Source organism: Falco biarmicus, chromosome Z (genome assembly GCF_023638135.1).
Source record: "Falco biarmicus isolate bFalBia1 chromosome Z, bFalBia1.pri, whole genome shotgun sequence".
NCBI lineage: Eukaryota > Metazoa > Chordata > Aves > Falconiformes > Falconidae > Falco > Falco biarmicus.
In genome coordinates this window covers 56,920,834-56,938,195 of record NC_079311.1, presented here as the reverse complement: position 1 = coordinate 56,938,195, position 17,362 = coordinate 56,920,834, and the positions used below count along the sequence as shown (strand labels likewise).

The 17,362-nt window shown below is 45.2% G+C and overlaps 1 protein-coding gene across 3 annotated transcripts in view; it reads left to right on the top strand.

The window, feature by feature from the left end:
- The window catches only part of KANK1 (KN motif and ankyrin repeat domains 1), a 129,987-nt gene that overhangs the window by 96,711 nt on the left and 15,914 nt on the right, over window positions 1-17,362 (top strand). For all 3 annotated transcript variants that reach the window (XM_056324760.1, XM_056324759.1, XM_056324761.1), the window contains 3 exons: window positions 3,815-6,469; window positions 16,171-16,389; window positions 17,230-17,338. In XM_056324760.1, coding sequence (XP_056180735.1) covers window positions 3,815-6,469; window positions 16,171-16,389; window positions 17,230-17,338 — 2,983 coding nt within the window. The remainder of the gene's footprint in view (window positions 1-3,814; window positions 6,470-16,170; window positions 16,390-17,229; window positions 17,339-17,362) is intronic.

Here is a 17,362-nt window from a genome sequence, read left to right as displayed (position 1 = left end):
ATAGAAGTTGGCAAGACTGGAAAGTTTGGACAGAGCCAGTCCCAGCAGTGCAGGAGGTGAGAACTGAAGAGTGAATTTCTTAAATGCTGCTTGTGTCCTGCCCATGGTTATCCTGCAGCAGGGAGAGGGAAATGAAGTCTTTGCATACTTCTGGAGAAACTCATTAATAACGACAGTACCACACTGAGGCCTCTGTTTTTCACAGGGTGTTTTACCTCGCAGGTACTGGCCAAAAAGCATGATGTGTTTGTGTCTCATTGCATGTAATGACATTTCAGAAGAAAACAGGCGTGTCTGCAGCATTTTCACAGACAAAAGTGTATGTGTTTGTGCATCTGCACACACTGTTTTAGTGTAACACAATGACATGATTGATGTTTGCCTCAGCTACTATAGAGACTGGTGAATAGTTCTAATTTTAGTAATGCCCATGATCAGCTGACCAAGGATGAGACAAGATGCCTAACAGGAGTGTTTGTACTGCCTGGCATTTGCTGCCGTGCTGCCATGCGTTGGGGTGAATGAGGTAGGACTCTTTTGCTGACTTGAGGTATCTGGGCATGACGTCTTGCCTTTCTGGCTGAAGGGCAAATAGACACAGCTTCCTTCGAGGTTAATCAGGGGTGCCTGCTTGTGTAGCACTTGGTGCTCACCAACCAAAGCTAGGGAGTAAGGGCAACCACAGTTCATCCAGGACCCAAGGGCTAAAGGGAAGAAGGGCTGCAGTCTTATCAGGTCTTATATTAACTTCCTTTTTTTTTTTTCCTTTTGGAAGCAACAAACCCATTTTTATTGCTTGGAAACAGCCATACATTTTTCTTTGTTCCACGCTTAACAGCCACGCCCATTTTGGTCCTTTCTCTAGACAGCAAAATGCACAAAGGGTTGGCGCAGCTCCCACACACTGCCTTAGTATTGTGGTTTTGGTAGATTGTATGCCTGATCCTCGTTTGTCTTAACATATCAATAAACGTCTCCACAGATCAACTCATAATACTGGGATTGTGTTGGTGGAGTGCTCACGGTGTCATTTGGAGGAGAAGTGACAGGCAGTCAGCTCTGTACGCAGTCTCATGCTTGTGGAACAGCTGTTAATGAACTGTGTCCTGGTAGTGCTGCCAGCCTAAGCTGAGGACCAAAGGGATTTCACTGTGAAGACACTGAGCTACCTGCAGGTGTTGTGGAGAGGTTTAGTCAGTGTCAGTGTGAATATTTTTTTATTAGTATTTATTTTTGATTAGTTTTCTGTTGAGCAATCTTGATACTATTCCACGAAGAAGGAAAGAATATATCCGAGATTCCAGTTCAGCTCTCATGACTTAACATGAGATTTGCATGCATATTAGAGGTTTTATGAATATTTTTCCAAACATGCATTAATTCTTTAAGTCCTGGGACTTCCAGAGAGTCTGTTCCACCCTGCCCCATCCAAGGCTTAAGCATTGTGCCCAAGGACAGCTTAGAGGAGCTGCCTGACTTCACTGGTGTAGTGATGGGAGAATCGGAGATATTGCTGGGTAGGAAGACAAGGACCAAGACAAGCAGAGGAAAAGAACTGGGGAAAATGGGTGAGCAGGTAAAATTGATGGAGCTGGAATTTGCATGGCTTGGGTGAAGTGACTAGAATGAAGCCCAGGGTGAGGGGCGAGAGAATAACCAGATTTTGGGTTAGAATTGGTGGAGCAAGCAAATGGATGTAAGTAGAGAAAATGGGTCGGAAATCCCAAGCATGGGAAGAAGGCAGAAAGAGACCAGAAGCCTGCAAGGGATGAGAGCCAGTGTGGGAGCTGGGACAAATCTAGGGTTCAAGTGGGAAAGAAGGCTGACCAACCTAGGGCGAGGAGCTGCGGGGTGTGCAACAGAGTTGTCTGTCTGCAGGGAACTGAGCCAGGATGAGAAATCTGGAATCAGAGCACTGAATTTGGAGAGGAAGAGGAGTAATTTGGAGAGTATGCTCTGTCTCATTCTCTCCGTAAGTGGGAGTCCTGGAGAATTTATCCCTGCCTGACATGGAGGCAGTCCTGCTGGAAGGAGCAGTGTGTGCTTGTGTGCTTAAAGTATGTATGTATGTATGCATGTATTTTTGCTTCCACTCTGGTATTCGGATGGCTATTTTGGCTGCATCTGTAAGTAAATACCACAGCGTACTGAGACTTTCTGGTCTTTCAACAGAAACATGTGGTCTGGGGCAGTTGTTTGTGTCTGCCAAACAGTCTGTCCACACTGCAGGACCGAGATACCAGTGATCTCAGGTCGGCCCCACTTCTGCGGCTCTCAGAGGTGCCTGCCTGCGGCTCTGTCGCCATCCTGTTCTTTTTCTGCCGGGGAAGACAGGCTTTCCCTGAGCAGCATCCTCCTTCCGCCTGTTGCTCCGGGTGGCCTGTGGTATCCAAAGGGTAAAGGATCGCCATGAAAGCAGTTACACTGTCTGTAGACAAAGCTCTTCTTAAGCATGCCAAGGAAACTCGAAAAACAGGAGGTGTTGTTTTTTTTTTTTTTCCCCCGAAACCTTTTCATTACAACATTAAGTCACTTCCTGTACTTGCAGTAAGTAGAGTTTCTCTCCCCCACCCACCGCCGCCGCTCCTGAGGGTTTTATAGTCCTTTAAGAGGACGCCGCTTCCAAACGGCTCCTTTTGGAAGCGGAGAGCTGAATCTCGCTCCCAGCCGCGGCGGCCGCCCGCTGCGCGCTGTGCGGGGCGCTCCGCAGGTCCGCGCGGCGGCTCTCCCTTATGGGTGGAAGCAGGAGAAAGGCGGGAGGGAGGCAGGGCTTCGGCGTGTGACACGTGAAGCTGGAGCAGCCATACGTGGATGGAAAATGTGCAGTGTGGGGGCAGAGGCATGTGGCTAATTCAGGTAACCGGAAAGCTGGCTTTTATTATTGCTCCAGCTCCTAACGCGCAACAGTTGGTTTTCCCTTTCCTCCACCCCCGCCCCCCCACCCCCCACCCCCCCGAGGCGGGACGGGAGGAGCAGGTTGTACAGCAGCACCGCGTATGAATACTCAGCCCAAGGAAGCACAGCAGATCTGGTGAAGTTTTATTTCGATTGCTTTGGGGACAGGTGAGTCCTGTGTCTGGAGGACAGACGGGTTTTCCTCGCGTGCAAGGCAGCAGGCTGCCTCAGCAGTGGGATTCGGGATCCCGCTGCAAGGGGGTCCCGCAGCAAGGGCGTCCCACTGCCCAGCTTGGTGGGGGAGGCTTCATGCAGTTTGAAATGGAAGAGGCAGAGGCACTGCTGGCAGTAGTGTGAGCTGAAGTGAGAGCAAACTGATAATGCTGCTTTTCGGGCGGCAGTTCCCAAAGCCGTAGAACAGCTGCAGATCTGTGTAAAGTCTAATGGCACTGGTTGCATAAGGAGCAGCGTCAGAGTTCCCGTCACCGGCTGGAATGCACTGTCTAGAGAAGTTGTTCTCCAGATGATTCGTGCGGTACATTGTGATCCTGTGGTCTTCATGTGATGGCACAGCATGTGAAAGCTTGGTGTGACACAGGAAGACAGGAGGGAATCAAGGAAGGGCAGCTTTGAGCTACTAGCTGTGCCACTTCTGTGCCCTGTTAACAGACGTTATCGGTGTGTATGCATGTGTACACATATATGTGGATATGCACTTCTCAGCGTTTGAAAACCTACTGATTAACTTCTAAAAAGTTAATCGGGATTTAGTGTTGAGGGTCAGTCAGCGGAAAACTGGTCTGCTCTCTGAGCTGCAGCAGCAGTTTCTGCCTCCAGCGTGCTGTGAGCACCCGTCTTTCTGCACTTGTGTTTACTGAGACATAGTTTTTCCAATGCTGTTTTGTTTCTTCTTTTCCAGAACAAGAGGAAGTTGTTATAAATGGAGAAGATGAAAAAGAACGAAAAGACCCCTATTTTGTGGAAACACCTTACGGCTACCAGCTAGACTTAGATTTTCTGAAGTACGTGGATGATATACAAAAGGGGAATACCATTAAGAAACTAAACATCCGAAAGAAGAGGAAAGCCATACCAGCCTCAGTGGCTACCAAGAGTTCTGGTGGTCAGTGCAGCGGCTGGACCTCCACGGAGTCTCTCTCGTCGTCAAACAGTGATGAGAACAAGCAGTCTTGTTCGGCAGCAAGGAGTCAAGTAACCTCGTCGGTTGCTGTGAGACCCTCAGTTTCCTTTGAAGCATCTCCTTCCTACCTAACCGTTCCTGAGAGTAAGCAGCTTCCTCCTCCCTCCCCCCAACCTGCTCGGCACAACCTGCTTGTCACAAAAACCCTCATGGAAACGCGGAGACGACTCGAGCAGGAGAGGATGATGCATGTCACACCTGGAGATGTCCGCAGGCCCCGGCTTTCCAGCTTTGGAGGCATGGGCTCTACAAGCTCCCTTCCTTCTTTTGTGGGATCCAGTGGGTACGGCCACATGTCTCAGCAGCTGCAGAATGGGTATCAGGGGAATGGTGACTACGGCGCATGCTTTAGCTCCTCATTAGGCAGTTCTATTCGTCACAGCCCCATGAGCTCGGGAATATCTACGCCAGTCACCAACGTGAGCCCAGTGCATCTGCAGCACATCAGGGAGCAAATGGCAATTGCCCTTAAGCGTCTCAAGGAGCTTGAGGAGCAAGTCAAGACTATTCCTGTACTGCAGGTCAAAATTTCAGTGTTGCAGGAAGAGAAGAGGCACATGATGGCTGAACTCAAAAAACAGAGAAAAGCCACTCAAAACGACACGTATGGTTTCAGGAAGCGATCCTACAGTGCAGGGAATGCAGAGCAGTGGGAACACATGTCTCAGGTGAGAAGAGGTGGAGAACTGTATATAGATTGTGAAGAGGAGGTGGAGAGTGTGGAGCAGAGCTCTCAGAGGATAGAGGAGTTTAGGCAGCTGACTGCTGAGATGCAAGCCTTGGAGAAAAAAATCCAGGATAGCAATTATGAAAGTCCAGCAAACTTCCCAGTGAACCGAGAAAGCCTGACAAAAGAAGCTCGGTCTGTTGCTGTAGGTGCTGATGAGAACATGAATGATGTGGTTATATACCACAGATCTGCAAGGCAACACAAAGAAGTAGCTGTGGGGACAGAGAAAGAAATGAGAGAGTCTGGTGTTGGCGTGACAGAGGCCATGCTTGGCTTGTCTACAGAGGTTGAGAAAGAGATAGAGCTTCAGCAGCAGACCATCGAAGCTCTTAAGGAGAAGATTTACAGACTAGAGGTTCAGTTAAAGGAAACGACCCATGACAGGGAAATGACTAAATTAAAACAGGAGCTGCAGGCAGCTGGGTCTAGGAAAAAAGTGGATAAAGCTGTGATGGCTCAGCCCCGTGTCATCAGCAGGATGGTGGAGGCCATTGTACAAATGAGAGACCAAATGGTGGGAGACCATGTGGATGTCACGAATTCGTCAGTGGGGAACCACCTGCAGGCGAGCAGTGTTGGCACCTCCTGCAGACCTGCTGTACGGAGTGTGGCTGCAGGCCCCGAGCTGCTCATGAGCCGCTGGCTGGTGAGAGAGAGGGCAGAGGTGCGAGACCAGGGCACAGGGAGGTCGGTTCAGCAGCATGATAAGGCTGTTAGCACAGAGTCAAGCGTCTGTGAGACAGGCATCAACACAGAGGAGCCAGCAGGCATGCTGAGCCCCCGCTGGATGGTGCGGTCAGTTGGAGTGATGAGGTCTGTGGGCTGTGGGGATTGCTCTGTGGATGTGGTGGTTTGCTCCCCCAAGAAGCATGTGTCCCGTGAAACAGCTACAGAGGCTGTACCCAGGGCAGAAGCAATGGTGATGGCTGTGCCTTCTATGGCTAGCCAGCAAACCAGCACCTCTTTGGAGATGGTGAGCCAGTGCACCAGCACGGAGGTGGCCTCCATGGCAGACTGCGGGACGAACACCGCTCTGAGCAGCTGCCATAAACAGACCAACACAGAGAGCATGGAGACACGGAGCGTGGCAGTAGGAGATGGCCGGGTCAAGGACATACATGCATCTGCTAAAACGCGTTCGGTTGGAGTAGGCACCTTGTTCTCTAGCCACCCTGGCTTTGAGAAGCCCTCTGCAATAAAAACCAGAGACTGTGGTGTTGGGCAGATAAATGTTCATGAGAATTACCTGGTTGGGCTTAAAATGAGGAGCATTGCCTGCGGACCCCCTGCATTGCCAGTTGTGCCGTCTGGCACCAGGAGCATTGGTGTTGGTGGAGAGTCTGTGTGCGAGCCGGTGAGTGGTCTGTTGGAAAGCCCTCTGCCTCCACCTGAGCTGAGGACAGGCTTGGATCACTACATCGAGCGTGTGCAAAAGCTGCTGCAGGAACAGCAAATGCTGCTTGCTGAAAACTACAGTGAATTGGCGGAAGCCTTTGGGGAGCCCCAGTCCCAGATTGGATCCCTCAATTCGCAACTCATCAGCACCCTCACCTCTATCAACTCTGTCATGAAATACGCCAGCACAGAGGAGCTGCAGAGCCTGGACCTTCAGAAGCAGTGCCTGGAGAGAAGCACTGTGTCAGGTAAGCCCAGCACCTGGGTGCACGTTTGGTCCACTCCTTGCCAGAGCCGCAGGTTAATCACGTGCTAGGCTCTCACTTAGTGTTGGAAGCAAGTGTGTAAGCCTCCCCAGTGAAATGCAGAGCATGACGTTGTTGCTGGACATGCCTGTTGGGTGACCTTTCCAGCTCACCAGTGGTAACTGAAAAAGTACAGGTGGTTTTATCTTTCCCAGTCCAGCAGACTCTGAAGGGTCAGATGACGATGATGGCTCTGACAATGCAAGAGACGTATCTCAAAGTGTGCAGGGTTTGACCACTGTTGACTCCATTTTGTAACTTTTAAAGAGTAGCTGAGGTTAGTGCCTGTGGGTTTGCAGTTCGGTCCTTCCTCAAAACTTGTCATGCAATTTGTAAAAACTATGGAGTCACATTTGACAAGAGTTGGGTCCCATTCAACATCTGCAGCAAACTGACTTGTTTCCACAGACATTTCCCTGGATTTTGTAGTGTTACTTCCATTGCCTCTGTTCCTTGTGCCTCACAGCCAGAGAGCTGTGGGGTGCTTTCACCATTCCAGCAGAGCTGATTGCTTTATAAAAGGCAACTCAGAGCACTTCACAGAAACCACATCTTGCATCTTCTCTGTGCCAGTAACTGTTTGTCCTAATCCCTAATTATGGCCTCATGTTTGAATGGCATAAGCTGTAATTACTTCTGGAGGTTTTGGTGACACTCAGGAAAGGCAAGAATTGAGATTTAAATACTCCTTGCATTTTATTTATTAATTTTTAAATCTATACAATTAATTTGAGGTATTCCTTTATTCCCTGGGGTGAAGTTGCTTACTTTTTTTTTTGTTATTATTTTTGGCTGTCTGATAGTCTAGTTTAAAATTTAGCCTTTTTGTCTAACACCTAATTGGTGAATCCAGCCACTTTACTATTAAATTTATAAACACTGGCTTACTTGAAACCAGTATATAATGCCTAGCAGTGACTGACAGATACCGTCTTCTTGGTCCTGGTATACAGGAACTGAAACAAGAGGTTAAGGAGATGGCAAAAACTTGTGCAAATTCATCTGTAATGTGGGTACTAAATTGGATAAAAAAATCTTGAGTAAATACAATTTAATGTCAGCGTAATATTATTGGCTAATGCGCTGCTGTATAAAGGTCTTGCAGCTTATTTACTGACTTAAAATTTACCTATTTCTGTTAGAAGGCAGCTTGGTAAATCTGATTCTTTTTCATATCCATGTGCCAAATGGAACCATCCATTAAATGAGCTGAAGTAAAAAGTTTATCTTCGCATAGTAAAGCAATAAGCAACATTTATGTAGCGGTAAAGAAAAATGTATGATATCCTGCCTGCACACATGCAATGTGATACTATATATGCAGTATTACTATCTTTCTAGTACGCACTTTGTGTTTAGGACTTCTTACAAGTAATGATACTATAATAATAAGAGTGTCTAGCAGACACCAGAAGTGTCCTTAAAAACAGTGAACCAGAATTTTCACTAGCTGTAAATCCTCAATTCCTTTCCCTGCTTTTAATGCACAGTATCAAATGTTTAGTCTAGAGATTTGAAAGCATTTAGACGCAGGTGAAGCAGTACATCATATTTTACTAAAGATGTTCATAATCAGATTCAGATTTCACATTCTTGATAAAATTACTCTGGAATAATTTTATTTTAACTTGTAATGCCATTATCTTTAGCTGTGGATGCTAAGTGTAAAATTTCTTTATTTTTAGTCCCTGGTGAGAACTAAATACCAGGACTGCATGCATAAATCAAGCTCTGAGCTATAACAGTTTAGAGCCATGGAGAAAGTGCGAAGGAGCTCATAAGCCTGAAATGTTTCCCTTTTCTATTAATTTTGGAAATACTGTCTTTACTGCATTTATCTGCTGGCCCTGCTGCCTGTTCCTGTGGTTTTACAGATCATGTGTTACATTTTTCTGTAGAAGGATTTTTGCTGAATGAAGCAGTAACTTAAATAATTCTGTAAGCACTGGAACTAATAAAGCCTCTTTTTTTTCCATGTATCAGTATCTCATGGTAGCTTGGGAGCTCTTAGCCTTTCCTCACTTTTATGTCACTTGGATTTATCTTTTCAGGTGTCTTGTGTGCGAATCAGCACCCCTTTCTCCGGGTCTGGCATCTAAGCCTGATTTCTCTAAAGCTTGTATAAATACAAAAATCCTTTAGAGCACCGAGTCTCTAGTCTGGTTTGGTTAAAATAAGCAATTGTGTTTAAGTTATTGAATGAAACATGACCTCTCGCAAGCCTCGGTTTCTTGGAAAAACAAGCTGAAAATAGAGGCAGAAGTGTCTGGTTTCAGATTAGCAGCAGTAGTGTCATCTTTAGTATTTTATTCAAAGAGCATCCTTAGGAATTGCCTCTTAGAAGAGGCAAGGTGCTTTTATGGCAAAAATACCTGATCTGGCTTTGAGGCATGTGATTTGGGTACCAGTCTGCCATGTTAAAGGGTTACTAGTCCATACTGCTTCTGCTGACTGAGGTAGCACATCAGCAAAATTCTCCACTTCTCAGATTTTTCTCCCTGCTAGTGCTGGGTAGACTGGGATGTGCTGCAGGGGCATCTGCAGGCTCACAGCCCCTGACAGAGCTTGTGGCAGGTGATAGAGATGCAGGCATGTGAGCTAGAGCCTGCTGAGCAGGACGTGGGCTGACTGCAGCTGGCATCCTTAGGTGCAAGCCAAGCAAACCTCTGAGGTGATCTCTGAACCGGGTCTGTTAGCAATTAGTGTATTGCTTGTTGCAAAATAAACGCCTTCACTTCCGTAACTAAGCAACTCCTATTTATATATGTGCTGTCTTTCAGAAGCCCTATTGACATCAGGGAAATCAAACCTGCTAGCCAGACAAACTCGTTTCCTCTCTGCAAGGTCATGTTAGCCAGTGTTGGCACCCTGTCCATGTCCAGCTGGATCGTATGGATGTGGGTGAGAAACCTAGATGGTAACTGATCCTTATTCTTAGACCATACAGCATACTGGAGGACCAAGAGCGGCAAACATATTCAGATTCTCCATTTATTGTAGCAGACGTTTTGAGAAGTTTCAGAAAGTTACATCTGAGTGCGTATGTGCATTTTGCAAGATACCAGCCAGAGGCCTAATGTCACTTGTAGAGGTTATAATTACATGGACTTTTCACAAGTCTTGTAGATGGATGTCTTTCACAGGCAAGGAGATTGCAAGGGCAGTATTTAAAAATAACTGTTCTACCATTGCCCTGAAAAATTACCTGAGCATATTCGACCTGTAAATGCATGGTTATTTTGCCTCAGTGATCTTTGAAGTAGCAGTTTTACGGTGACTTTTTAGAGCAAGCCTGACTGAGCACCTCAGTGGAAGCATTACACTAATAATCATGAGGAGGGAGGCAAGTTCTTGAAGACTTGAAGGAGTGAAAGGAAGCAGGAAGCAAGTCATGTCAGAAAGTCTTGGAGGTTAGGAAAATGTGATGTGCCATCTGGTGGAAAGATCTTTCCAGGTTTTTGACTCTTAACTTTGACCCAGAGCTAGGGAGGCAGGCTGAGTGATGATGGAAAAAAAAGAAGGAATGGTGGTGGTCCAAGAAGCCCCTGGTTGTCCAAAGCTGGTGTGTAGGACTAATGAGGTATTGTGGCCATGGTTGTCTCTGTGTTGTTCATAATGCAAAGCCAACAGGGAGTTGAAGAAAGGCTGTTTTTACAGCTCTTTTGTTTGACAAAGTTTGTAGCCTTTTCTCTCAAAGACTCTAGCCTGACAGGTCGATAGCCCCACTCCTGGCAGCATGGGCCATGTTAGCGCAGTTGAAGACTTGAGGCTTGCCTGAGGCTCAGGAGCTGGTGTTGTTCAAGAGTGAAGGCATGTCGGTGGACCTTGCAAAGCTGTGGGCTCACACTGGTTGTCTATGTCTAGGCAAGTGAATGAAGCCCTCAGCTTCAGCTCTGCCACAGGTGCATGCCTTAATCACCAGGTTAAGCTTCTGTACAGATGTGCTTGTTTGTGTAACAAACAGGATCCATCCATCTCTGCTGGGGAGACAGTGGCTGGCATATGTGAAGCATTTTTCATGATCCCTGGGAAGTAGTGCATGATGCAGAACAGTCGTGCAGATGGCCCTGTCTGTGTGCCAGATAAGTACTGTTTATTCATGTCTGGCTGGCTGGCATCTCAAAGAATACAGTGCCTCCTCTGTGGTTTTTGTATAGCAGGTAGTATCTATTGACCTGCTAGTTGTGACAACATATAAAGCTCAAATGCATGTCATTCTAAAATGGTAACGTCTGTACTAGAAGCTGAGGTGTTTAACAGGGCTTTTTTTTATTTTAAATACCCATCTGGTTATATCAGAAGAGAAGCAGAGACCTGATCAGTAATTGTCCTACTATTACCATTATTATCATTATAGTACTGGCTGTTTTCATTCAGTGGCAGCACTACCTGGAGTGTTTGAACCTGAAAGCTGCTCTGCCTCCTCATTTCTGCTTCATAAAGAACGTAATTTGCCATGGTATGAATAACTTTTTATTTCAAAATCTATTGCTGCTTAGAGAGTGGCAAACTGCAGCCTGCTAGCCTGTTGGTTAGAGTGGCTTTGGTAAAACTCCAGTTCCCTCCCTGCACTGTGGCACATAGTCATGATGTTCAGGCATGGAGTTTTGCTCAGAGTTCAGCTCCCATGGTCACAGGCACACCTATGAATATTCAATGGTAGGAGATTCCCATTTTTCCAAGGAAGTGTTGTCATATTTCAGCAACAATAAAGCATCAGAGAGGATCAACTCCTCATAAATGAGAAAGAAAGAAAAGCTGAGATAACCTTCCTGCTGTGCCTAGTATCATGAGATGCTTTGATCCACCACTCGTCAGGGAAACTAAGGATGGCTTTCACCAAGCTTCATGTGTAGTTGTCTTGGAAGAGAGAGCTTTTCATAAATAAGATGATTAGACTGCTTCACAGATGTGTAATCTTTTGTGTTCAGTGTTTTTCAATTAAAGGAATTGGTTTTGACTTAGAGTTTCAACAAACTGGCTTCACAAGCTACTTTGGGGACGGAAGCAGCTTGTCAACACAAAGATGGTTAAAGCAAGCGAGAGTGAAAATGAAGTTGAGTTTACTCTTGCAATCCGATTAAAGGAACCGTCCTGTTAGAAGGAGCGTTTTCCCTGGAGCCAAATGGTAGTTGCAACATTTACCTATGCCTGGGTCCCAAGTCAATCTGGCTTCTGTTAGTTCATGATATAAAAATTTCATGTGTGGCAACTTCTTGTTTTGAAATTTTAAATTCAGTGACTTTTGGCCTGTAATGGCTCAAAAGTACTTTTAAAAATGAAACTATGCTTAGTCTTCTGAAGGTAACACATTTATCAGGTGGATAGGTTAATGTAATTTGTTGTAGATGTTTAAACATGACATGTTTGCTCATCGCTGTCTTTTTATTTACCTTAGTAGAATGGGTTCTTTTCTTCAATAGTTCTAATGCATAGGCCAAATTGAAAATGGATTTAAAAATATTTCTATGAAGAAATAGCTTTTTAAGGATAAAGGAACTTGGTAAGACCACTGGATGGTCATTTTGCTCCTCAGTTACAGTAGTTTCACAGGGAGCTTATTGCTAACATGAAGAAATCATGCAGTATGCAAGAGAAGTATTTTCTTGCTGTATGTGCTCCAGACAACGTGCTGTCTTTAATAGACAGTGTGTAAGTTGTATCATTGGCTGTTATAAACATATTGGGCAAATAAATGCTTGCACTGATCAACAGGTTAAAAATAAAATTTGTGTGCAGCTACCACACAGGCAGCGAGACCATGCCCTTTTTTTAGCTAAAGTCTGTGATGTTCCAGCCAGAGAGCTAGGTTCTCATCCTGATAGTATTTTAATTCCCCTGGCCTCATTTGCACCTCTCTTGATTTCCAGTGGTATAAAAGTATTGTCAGGCTAGGTCAGTTCTGTAGTAATACTTAGGTTTGCTTTCATCAGACTAAATGGAATTTTTCAAAAGCAGGTAAAGGGCAGACTTCTGTTACCATAAGTTCAACCAAATTCAGGCAAAAAAATACTGTTTAAAATTCACCCAGTAAGTTCCCAGAATCAACTTACTACATGACTATTCATGCTTTCATAAATGGGAGGGAAGGTCTGCAGTTAGGAAGGGCAATAGCATCTTAATAACAATAAACAAATTTTGTAGATGCCAGAAATGACATGGGTAATCTACTGCTGATGTATAGTTTTGCTGACACCCTGGTTTAAACTGGTGAGATTTTCAAAAAAAGCACAAGTGGTTTAGGAGAGGAGGTTCCTTCTAAAAAATTAAAAATAGGTGCTCTCATTCCCTCAAACCACTGGAGCTCAACCGCTGAAGATGGTTCAGTCACTTGTTTCCCTCTGAAATTGAGGAGAGTAGCTTTTTGCATAAGGGTTGAAGTTGAAGTCTCTTTAAGGTTTTTTGGTTTTTTCCTATCATACTTCTGCTTCTAAATTGCTTGTGAACTTTTCTAAGATCCCCAACTATATTGCAAAACACATGTAGAAATTCCTGGCAGCTCCATGCTGTGGTTAGCTGTGCTATATCCATACTTGGAAAGTTAAGTTTGCATTATTTGTCTGCAACAGTAAACTAACAAAAATCAGCAGGGTGAGTCTGCTGGAGTGGCTCTGTGTGGAGGCAGTGGCTGGCAAAGTGTTGAGCCTGTTGGCTGATTTACTGTCAGTGTTGTGCACCGTGACCTGGTGTCACTGAGCAGGATGCTGTGCAGGCATACTTGAGATCTGTGTGAGGTGAGGTGAAGAGTCTATTTTAAGGTCTCTGTAGACTGCTGGCGATCTTCAGCCAGGGTTTCATTTCCACACTTGAGAAGTGTGAGGCACTTTGAGCCCTGACAGCAACCCTGCAGCCTTGCTGGAGGAGGAGAGAACTTGGCTCATTCAGCTTTTTGGTTTGGGCAGCAGCTGATGAATCTGTTAAATCATTGACCATAGTGCTGGGTAACACAGCTGCTTTCTTCGTCCGTTTTTCCAAATGATTTGCACTAGGTTGCTCCTCTCCTAGCATCTTTATGTTGGCTGTGTTGTAAAGGGGTAGGCCTGAGAGCTGATGTTAGATGCTAATTAACTGATTACAGCATTAATGCTGTGTTGGGCCCAAAGCTGTCTTTCTTTGAACCTTGAACCGTAACTGTAGACACCTGACAGCTGTGCTGGGAGAATGAGTGTACTAGCCAGTTTGTCTAATGCACTCTTATTTCTGGAGTGCTTGTCCTCAAGCCTTGATGTCATCCTCTTTCGTCAGATGCTGGAGACTGAGCAGGATACTTTTTCTTCTTTGTTTGAAGGCATGGACAACGTGCCTTAGATCCTGAACTCAGTGTGGTGCATCTCAGCCACTGAGGGAGGAACCAGAAAAGGGACCCTACTGAGATCTTACTGCATCAGTGGAAGGTTTAGCTAGGACACAGTCTGTAAGGCAGGGGAGAAAAGTCTGCTACTGCCCTCCTTTCTGGCGTTCCTACCCTGCAGCTCCCTCCCCAGCTGTGTCCCAGGGCAGAAGGGACACACCTGAGAAGGTTCAGACTCTGGCTTTGGGGGGCATTGCTGAGGGGGAGTGGCAAGGTGTGCCAAGGTGCCACTGGTTCACACTAGGCAGGACCCCTGCTCTGCCCTGCCAGCTGCCCTCAGCTCCGGCACATGCAAGCCCACCCGTGTCCCCAGGACACAGTGCAGCTGTTGCAGCTGCCTTCAGAGAAGGACTGTGACACCTGGCAGAGGATGGAGAGACTTCAGCTGACAGGAAACCCAGGAAGCTTCAGAGGCTTTGCATCTCTCTGCTGCTCCAAAGCAGGTTTCCTCTGCTCCCTCCTGGTGTCCTTAGTGGTGAGAGTGGAGCAGAAGGGGTGACCTGGTAAAGCCATCTGAGGTGGCCACCACCAGCTGCAGCTGGAAGTGGTTACTCTGTTTGGTACTCTTTAATTCTAGCTGTCACAGCTCCAAGCATGTGGAGGGAGAGGCAGTTTCCTTCTTTTTCAGCTAAGGGTCTTTAAAAATCATTGGTTTTGACTCAGCTCTCTGCTGGCGGATGCGGGATGGTGCTCGGTGTCAGGAAGAGACCCAGCCAAAGTCAGTCACTGCTGCAAAGTGAGGAGAGGTGGGGGAGCGAAGGGAGGACTTTCCTCTTGATTTCCACAGGTGCCTGTTTTCGTCCCAAGTGCATAGGCCTGTCTCTAGAGGGGTTGCTCCTGCACAAGGGGCACTGGGGTGGCTGCTACCTTCACCCCTTGCTTCCCTGAGAGGGCAGAAACTTTATGTCTGCTGTACTGACATGTCTGTTGATACCCTGTCATGTGCCTTTCCCAGCAGGCAGCTTCCCCTGTAACTTGGAGAAGCTATGAGCAATAGTGGAAGTGGGTAACAGGTCACATTGCTGGTGAAAGTGCCTTGAAAATGCATGTGGGGTGAGGCTTAGTTGGGATCTTGGAGACTTGGGTGGGAACACGAGCAAAAAGGAGGAAGCTTCTGGGAAGTGACAGTGTTTGGAAAAATCAGCCTCATTATGTCCTGTTACAGAGATAGAAAAAAGTACTGAGGTGAAGCAGGAAGGTGGGAAGGCAGTGTAGCAAGAGTTGTAAAAGATGTCAGCTATTTCTAAAAGTGAATATTTGGAATTTACCTTACTACAAGATGTTAGCATCCTGTGCAGTGCCACTCAACTATTTGAATGAGGAAGCTGTGGCTTAATTCTTGATAAATACAAAGGAAAAAAAACTGTGGAGGCATGACTGATTGAAGCAAGCTTTGAAAGAAAGAAGTGATAGTGCTTAAGTTAAGTATCATCTTTTTTTTTCCTTGCAGTGCTAGCCAGATCACTTAAGGAAGTATGTGTGTGTAAAAAAAAGTGTGTTCCACAAACAAAAACATTTGTGCAGTTTTGTTGTAATAGCACAGCTGGAGGAACTCCAGGACAATCTGTTAAAGTCTGTGAGTAATTAGTACTGCCTTTTAAACACACAAAGGGAAAAAATGAGTGGATGCCAGCAAGTCAGGAAAAAAACCCTATAACCCAAACATTTGGAATTTGATTTAAATATAACTAATAGCTCTACAATCCTGTCAAAAAAAAAACAACAAAAAAAAAAAACCACAGTGGTGGTAGTTTATTGTAGTTGTCTCAGTAAGTAGGTAAAGTATTTAACTTCCAGAATCAGTGGAATGCTAGCAAAAAGGAAAGTTTCCTGAAAAGTTTCTGCTTTCATGGAAAATACCATTTCTTAAAAAAATTAAGATAAAATGGGCACTTATCTTGCAGAAAGAACCGCAGAGCTCATAAATGCATTCTTCAGGCATGTCAGCAAGGAGCAGCTCAGAGTCTGCCCTGGGCTAGGGTGGCAGGAGCTGAGGTCACTGCACAGACCGAAAAAGAAGGAAAAGGAAGGACCATTCCTTTAATCCTTTTTAAAGCTAGTAACTTCATAGTTTTCCTTGTATTGTATGTTTTCATGGAAAGAAAAACAGCTTTTTTTTTTTTTTTTGCATTTTCTGAAAACGATCACACCCTTTTCTTATTGGATCCTCAGGAAAGACTATTGAAAAGAACAAATGTTGCCCTTTTTTTTTCCCCCCACCCTGTTGATCACAGTGTTGACAGAAATGTGTTGGTCTTGACTCCTTCGTGATGCTTACTGTCTTTTCTGGCAGGTACTACTTTGGAGTACATTCCTCACGGGCAGCTTGCAAACACACACTTAACTTCAAATTTGCGAACGCTGAAATTGGAGCAGGACATTGTGCCCGCTCAGGAGGAGAGGAAAACTCCCCTGGTGGAAGCTGTTCGGGGAAGGAAGCCCTTTTCTTCTCAGGACAAAACTCTCGCTCCAATTAACCTGACAGATGACCAGCTTGCCTCTGGCCTCTATGGTAATGACTGGCTTACATTCACCTTTCGTCGCGCTGATGGAGTTTGAAGATGAAATACAGTTAAAGGAGGTTTTCAGTGTTCTCAGAATTACAAAAGCAGGGAAAGATGCAGCTATGGTGAAAGTCACAGTGTGAGAGCCTGTGTCTGCAGACAGTGGTTAGTTTCTAAGTGGCAGGTTGTAGTGCATCAGTGAAATGACATTTAGTGTCTTCATAAGAAAAATTTACTGAGAGAGAAAGGGTTAATAATGGGTTTGGGTTTTTTGAAAAAACTTAAATTTGTATGAATGTTTTAGCTGTCTTATGCTTAGAGATCGTTTTAAAAGTTGTTCCAGCGAATACTAAAATCTAAAAGAACCAGCCTTGATTGAACCTTCCTGCTCTGTTGAATAGGTTATCGTTAAATGTGCTGTCTGTACTGATGAGTTAGTTCAGGCAATGAGCCGCTGTCATCTGACACCAAGAATTAAGGTTTTTTTAACAGAGTAATCCGTTTCAATGTTAGAAGTCTTTCACAAATAGCAAAGAAAAAAACCCCAAACATGTCTTTTTTTGAAGTTTTCTCAAGCTTCATAAAGATTATCAGCATGTTGGAAGATGGGAAAGCTAGGCTACACTAGTTTTCTGTTTCCAGAGTTGTTTTCAGAAATACTTGTCTGTATTTCTAATGTGTATCTCACACCATGACTATATGTATAAAAAAGATTTGAAAGCCCAGCTTCAGTTGGTAAATTAAATGGAAAGCTTTTTCTTTGTTTTGAAAAATTGTCTAAAGCTGCTGCTGTCAAAGCCAACTACAGGCTTGTACTGACTCCTGTGCCTTGTCTCCCTTTTCAACAGTATGTACTAATAATGAAAGCACACTCAAATCTATTATGAAGAAAAGGGATGGGAAAAAGGATTTGAGCAACACCAAGAAGAACCTGCAGTTTGTCGGCATTAATGGGGGGTAAGATACCTGTCTGCAGCAAAT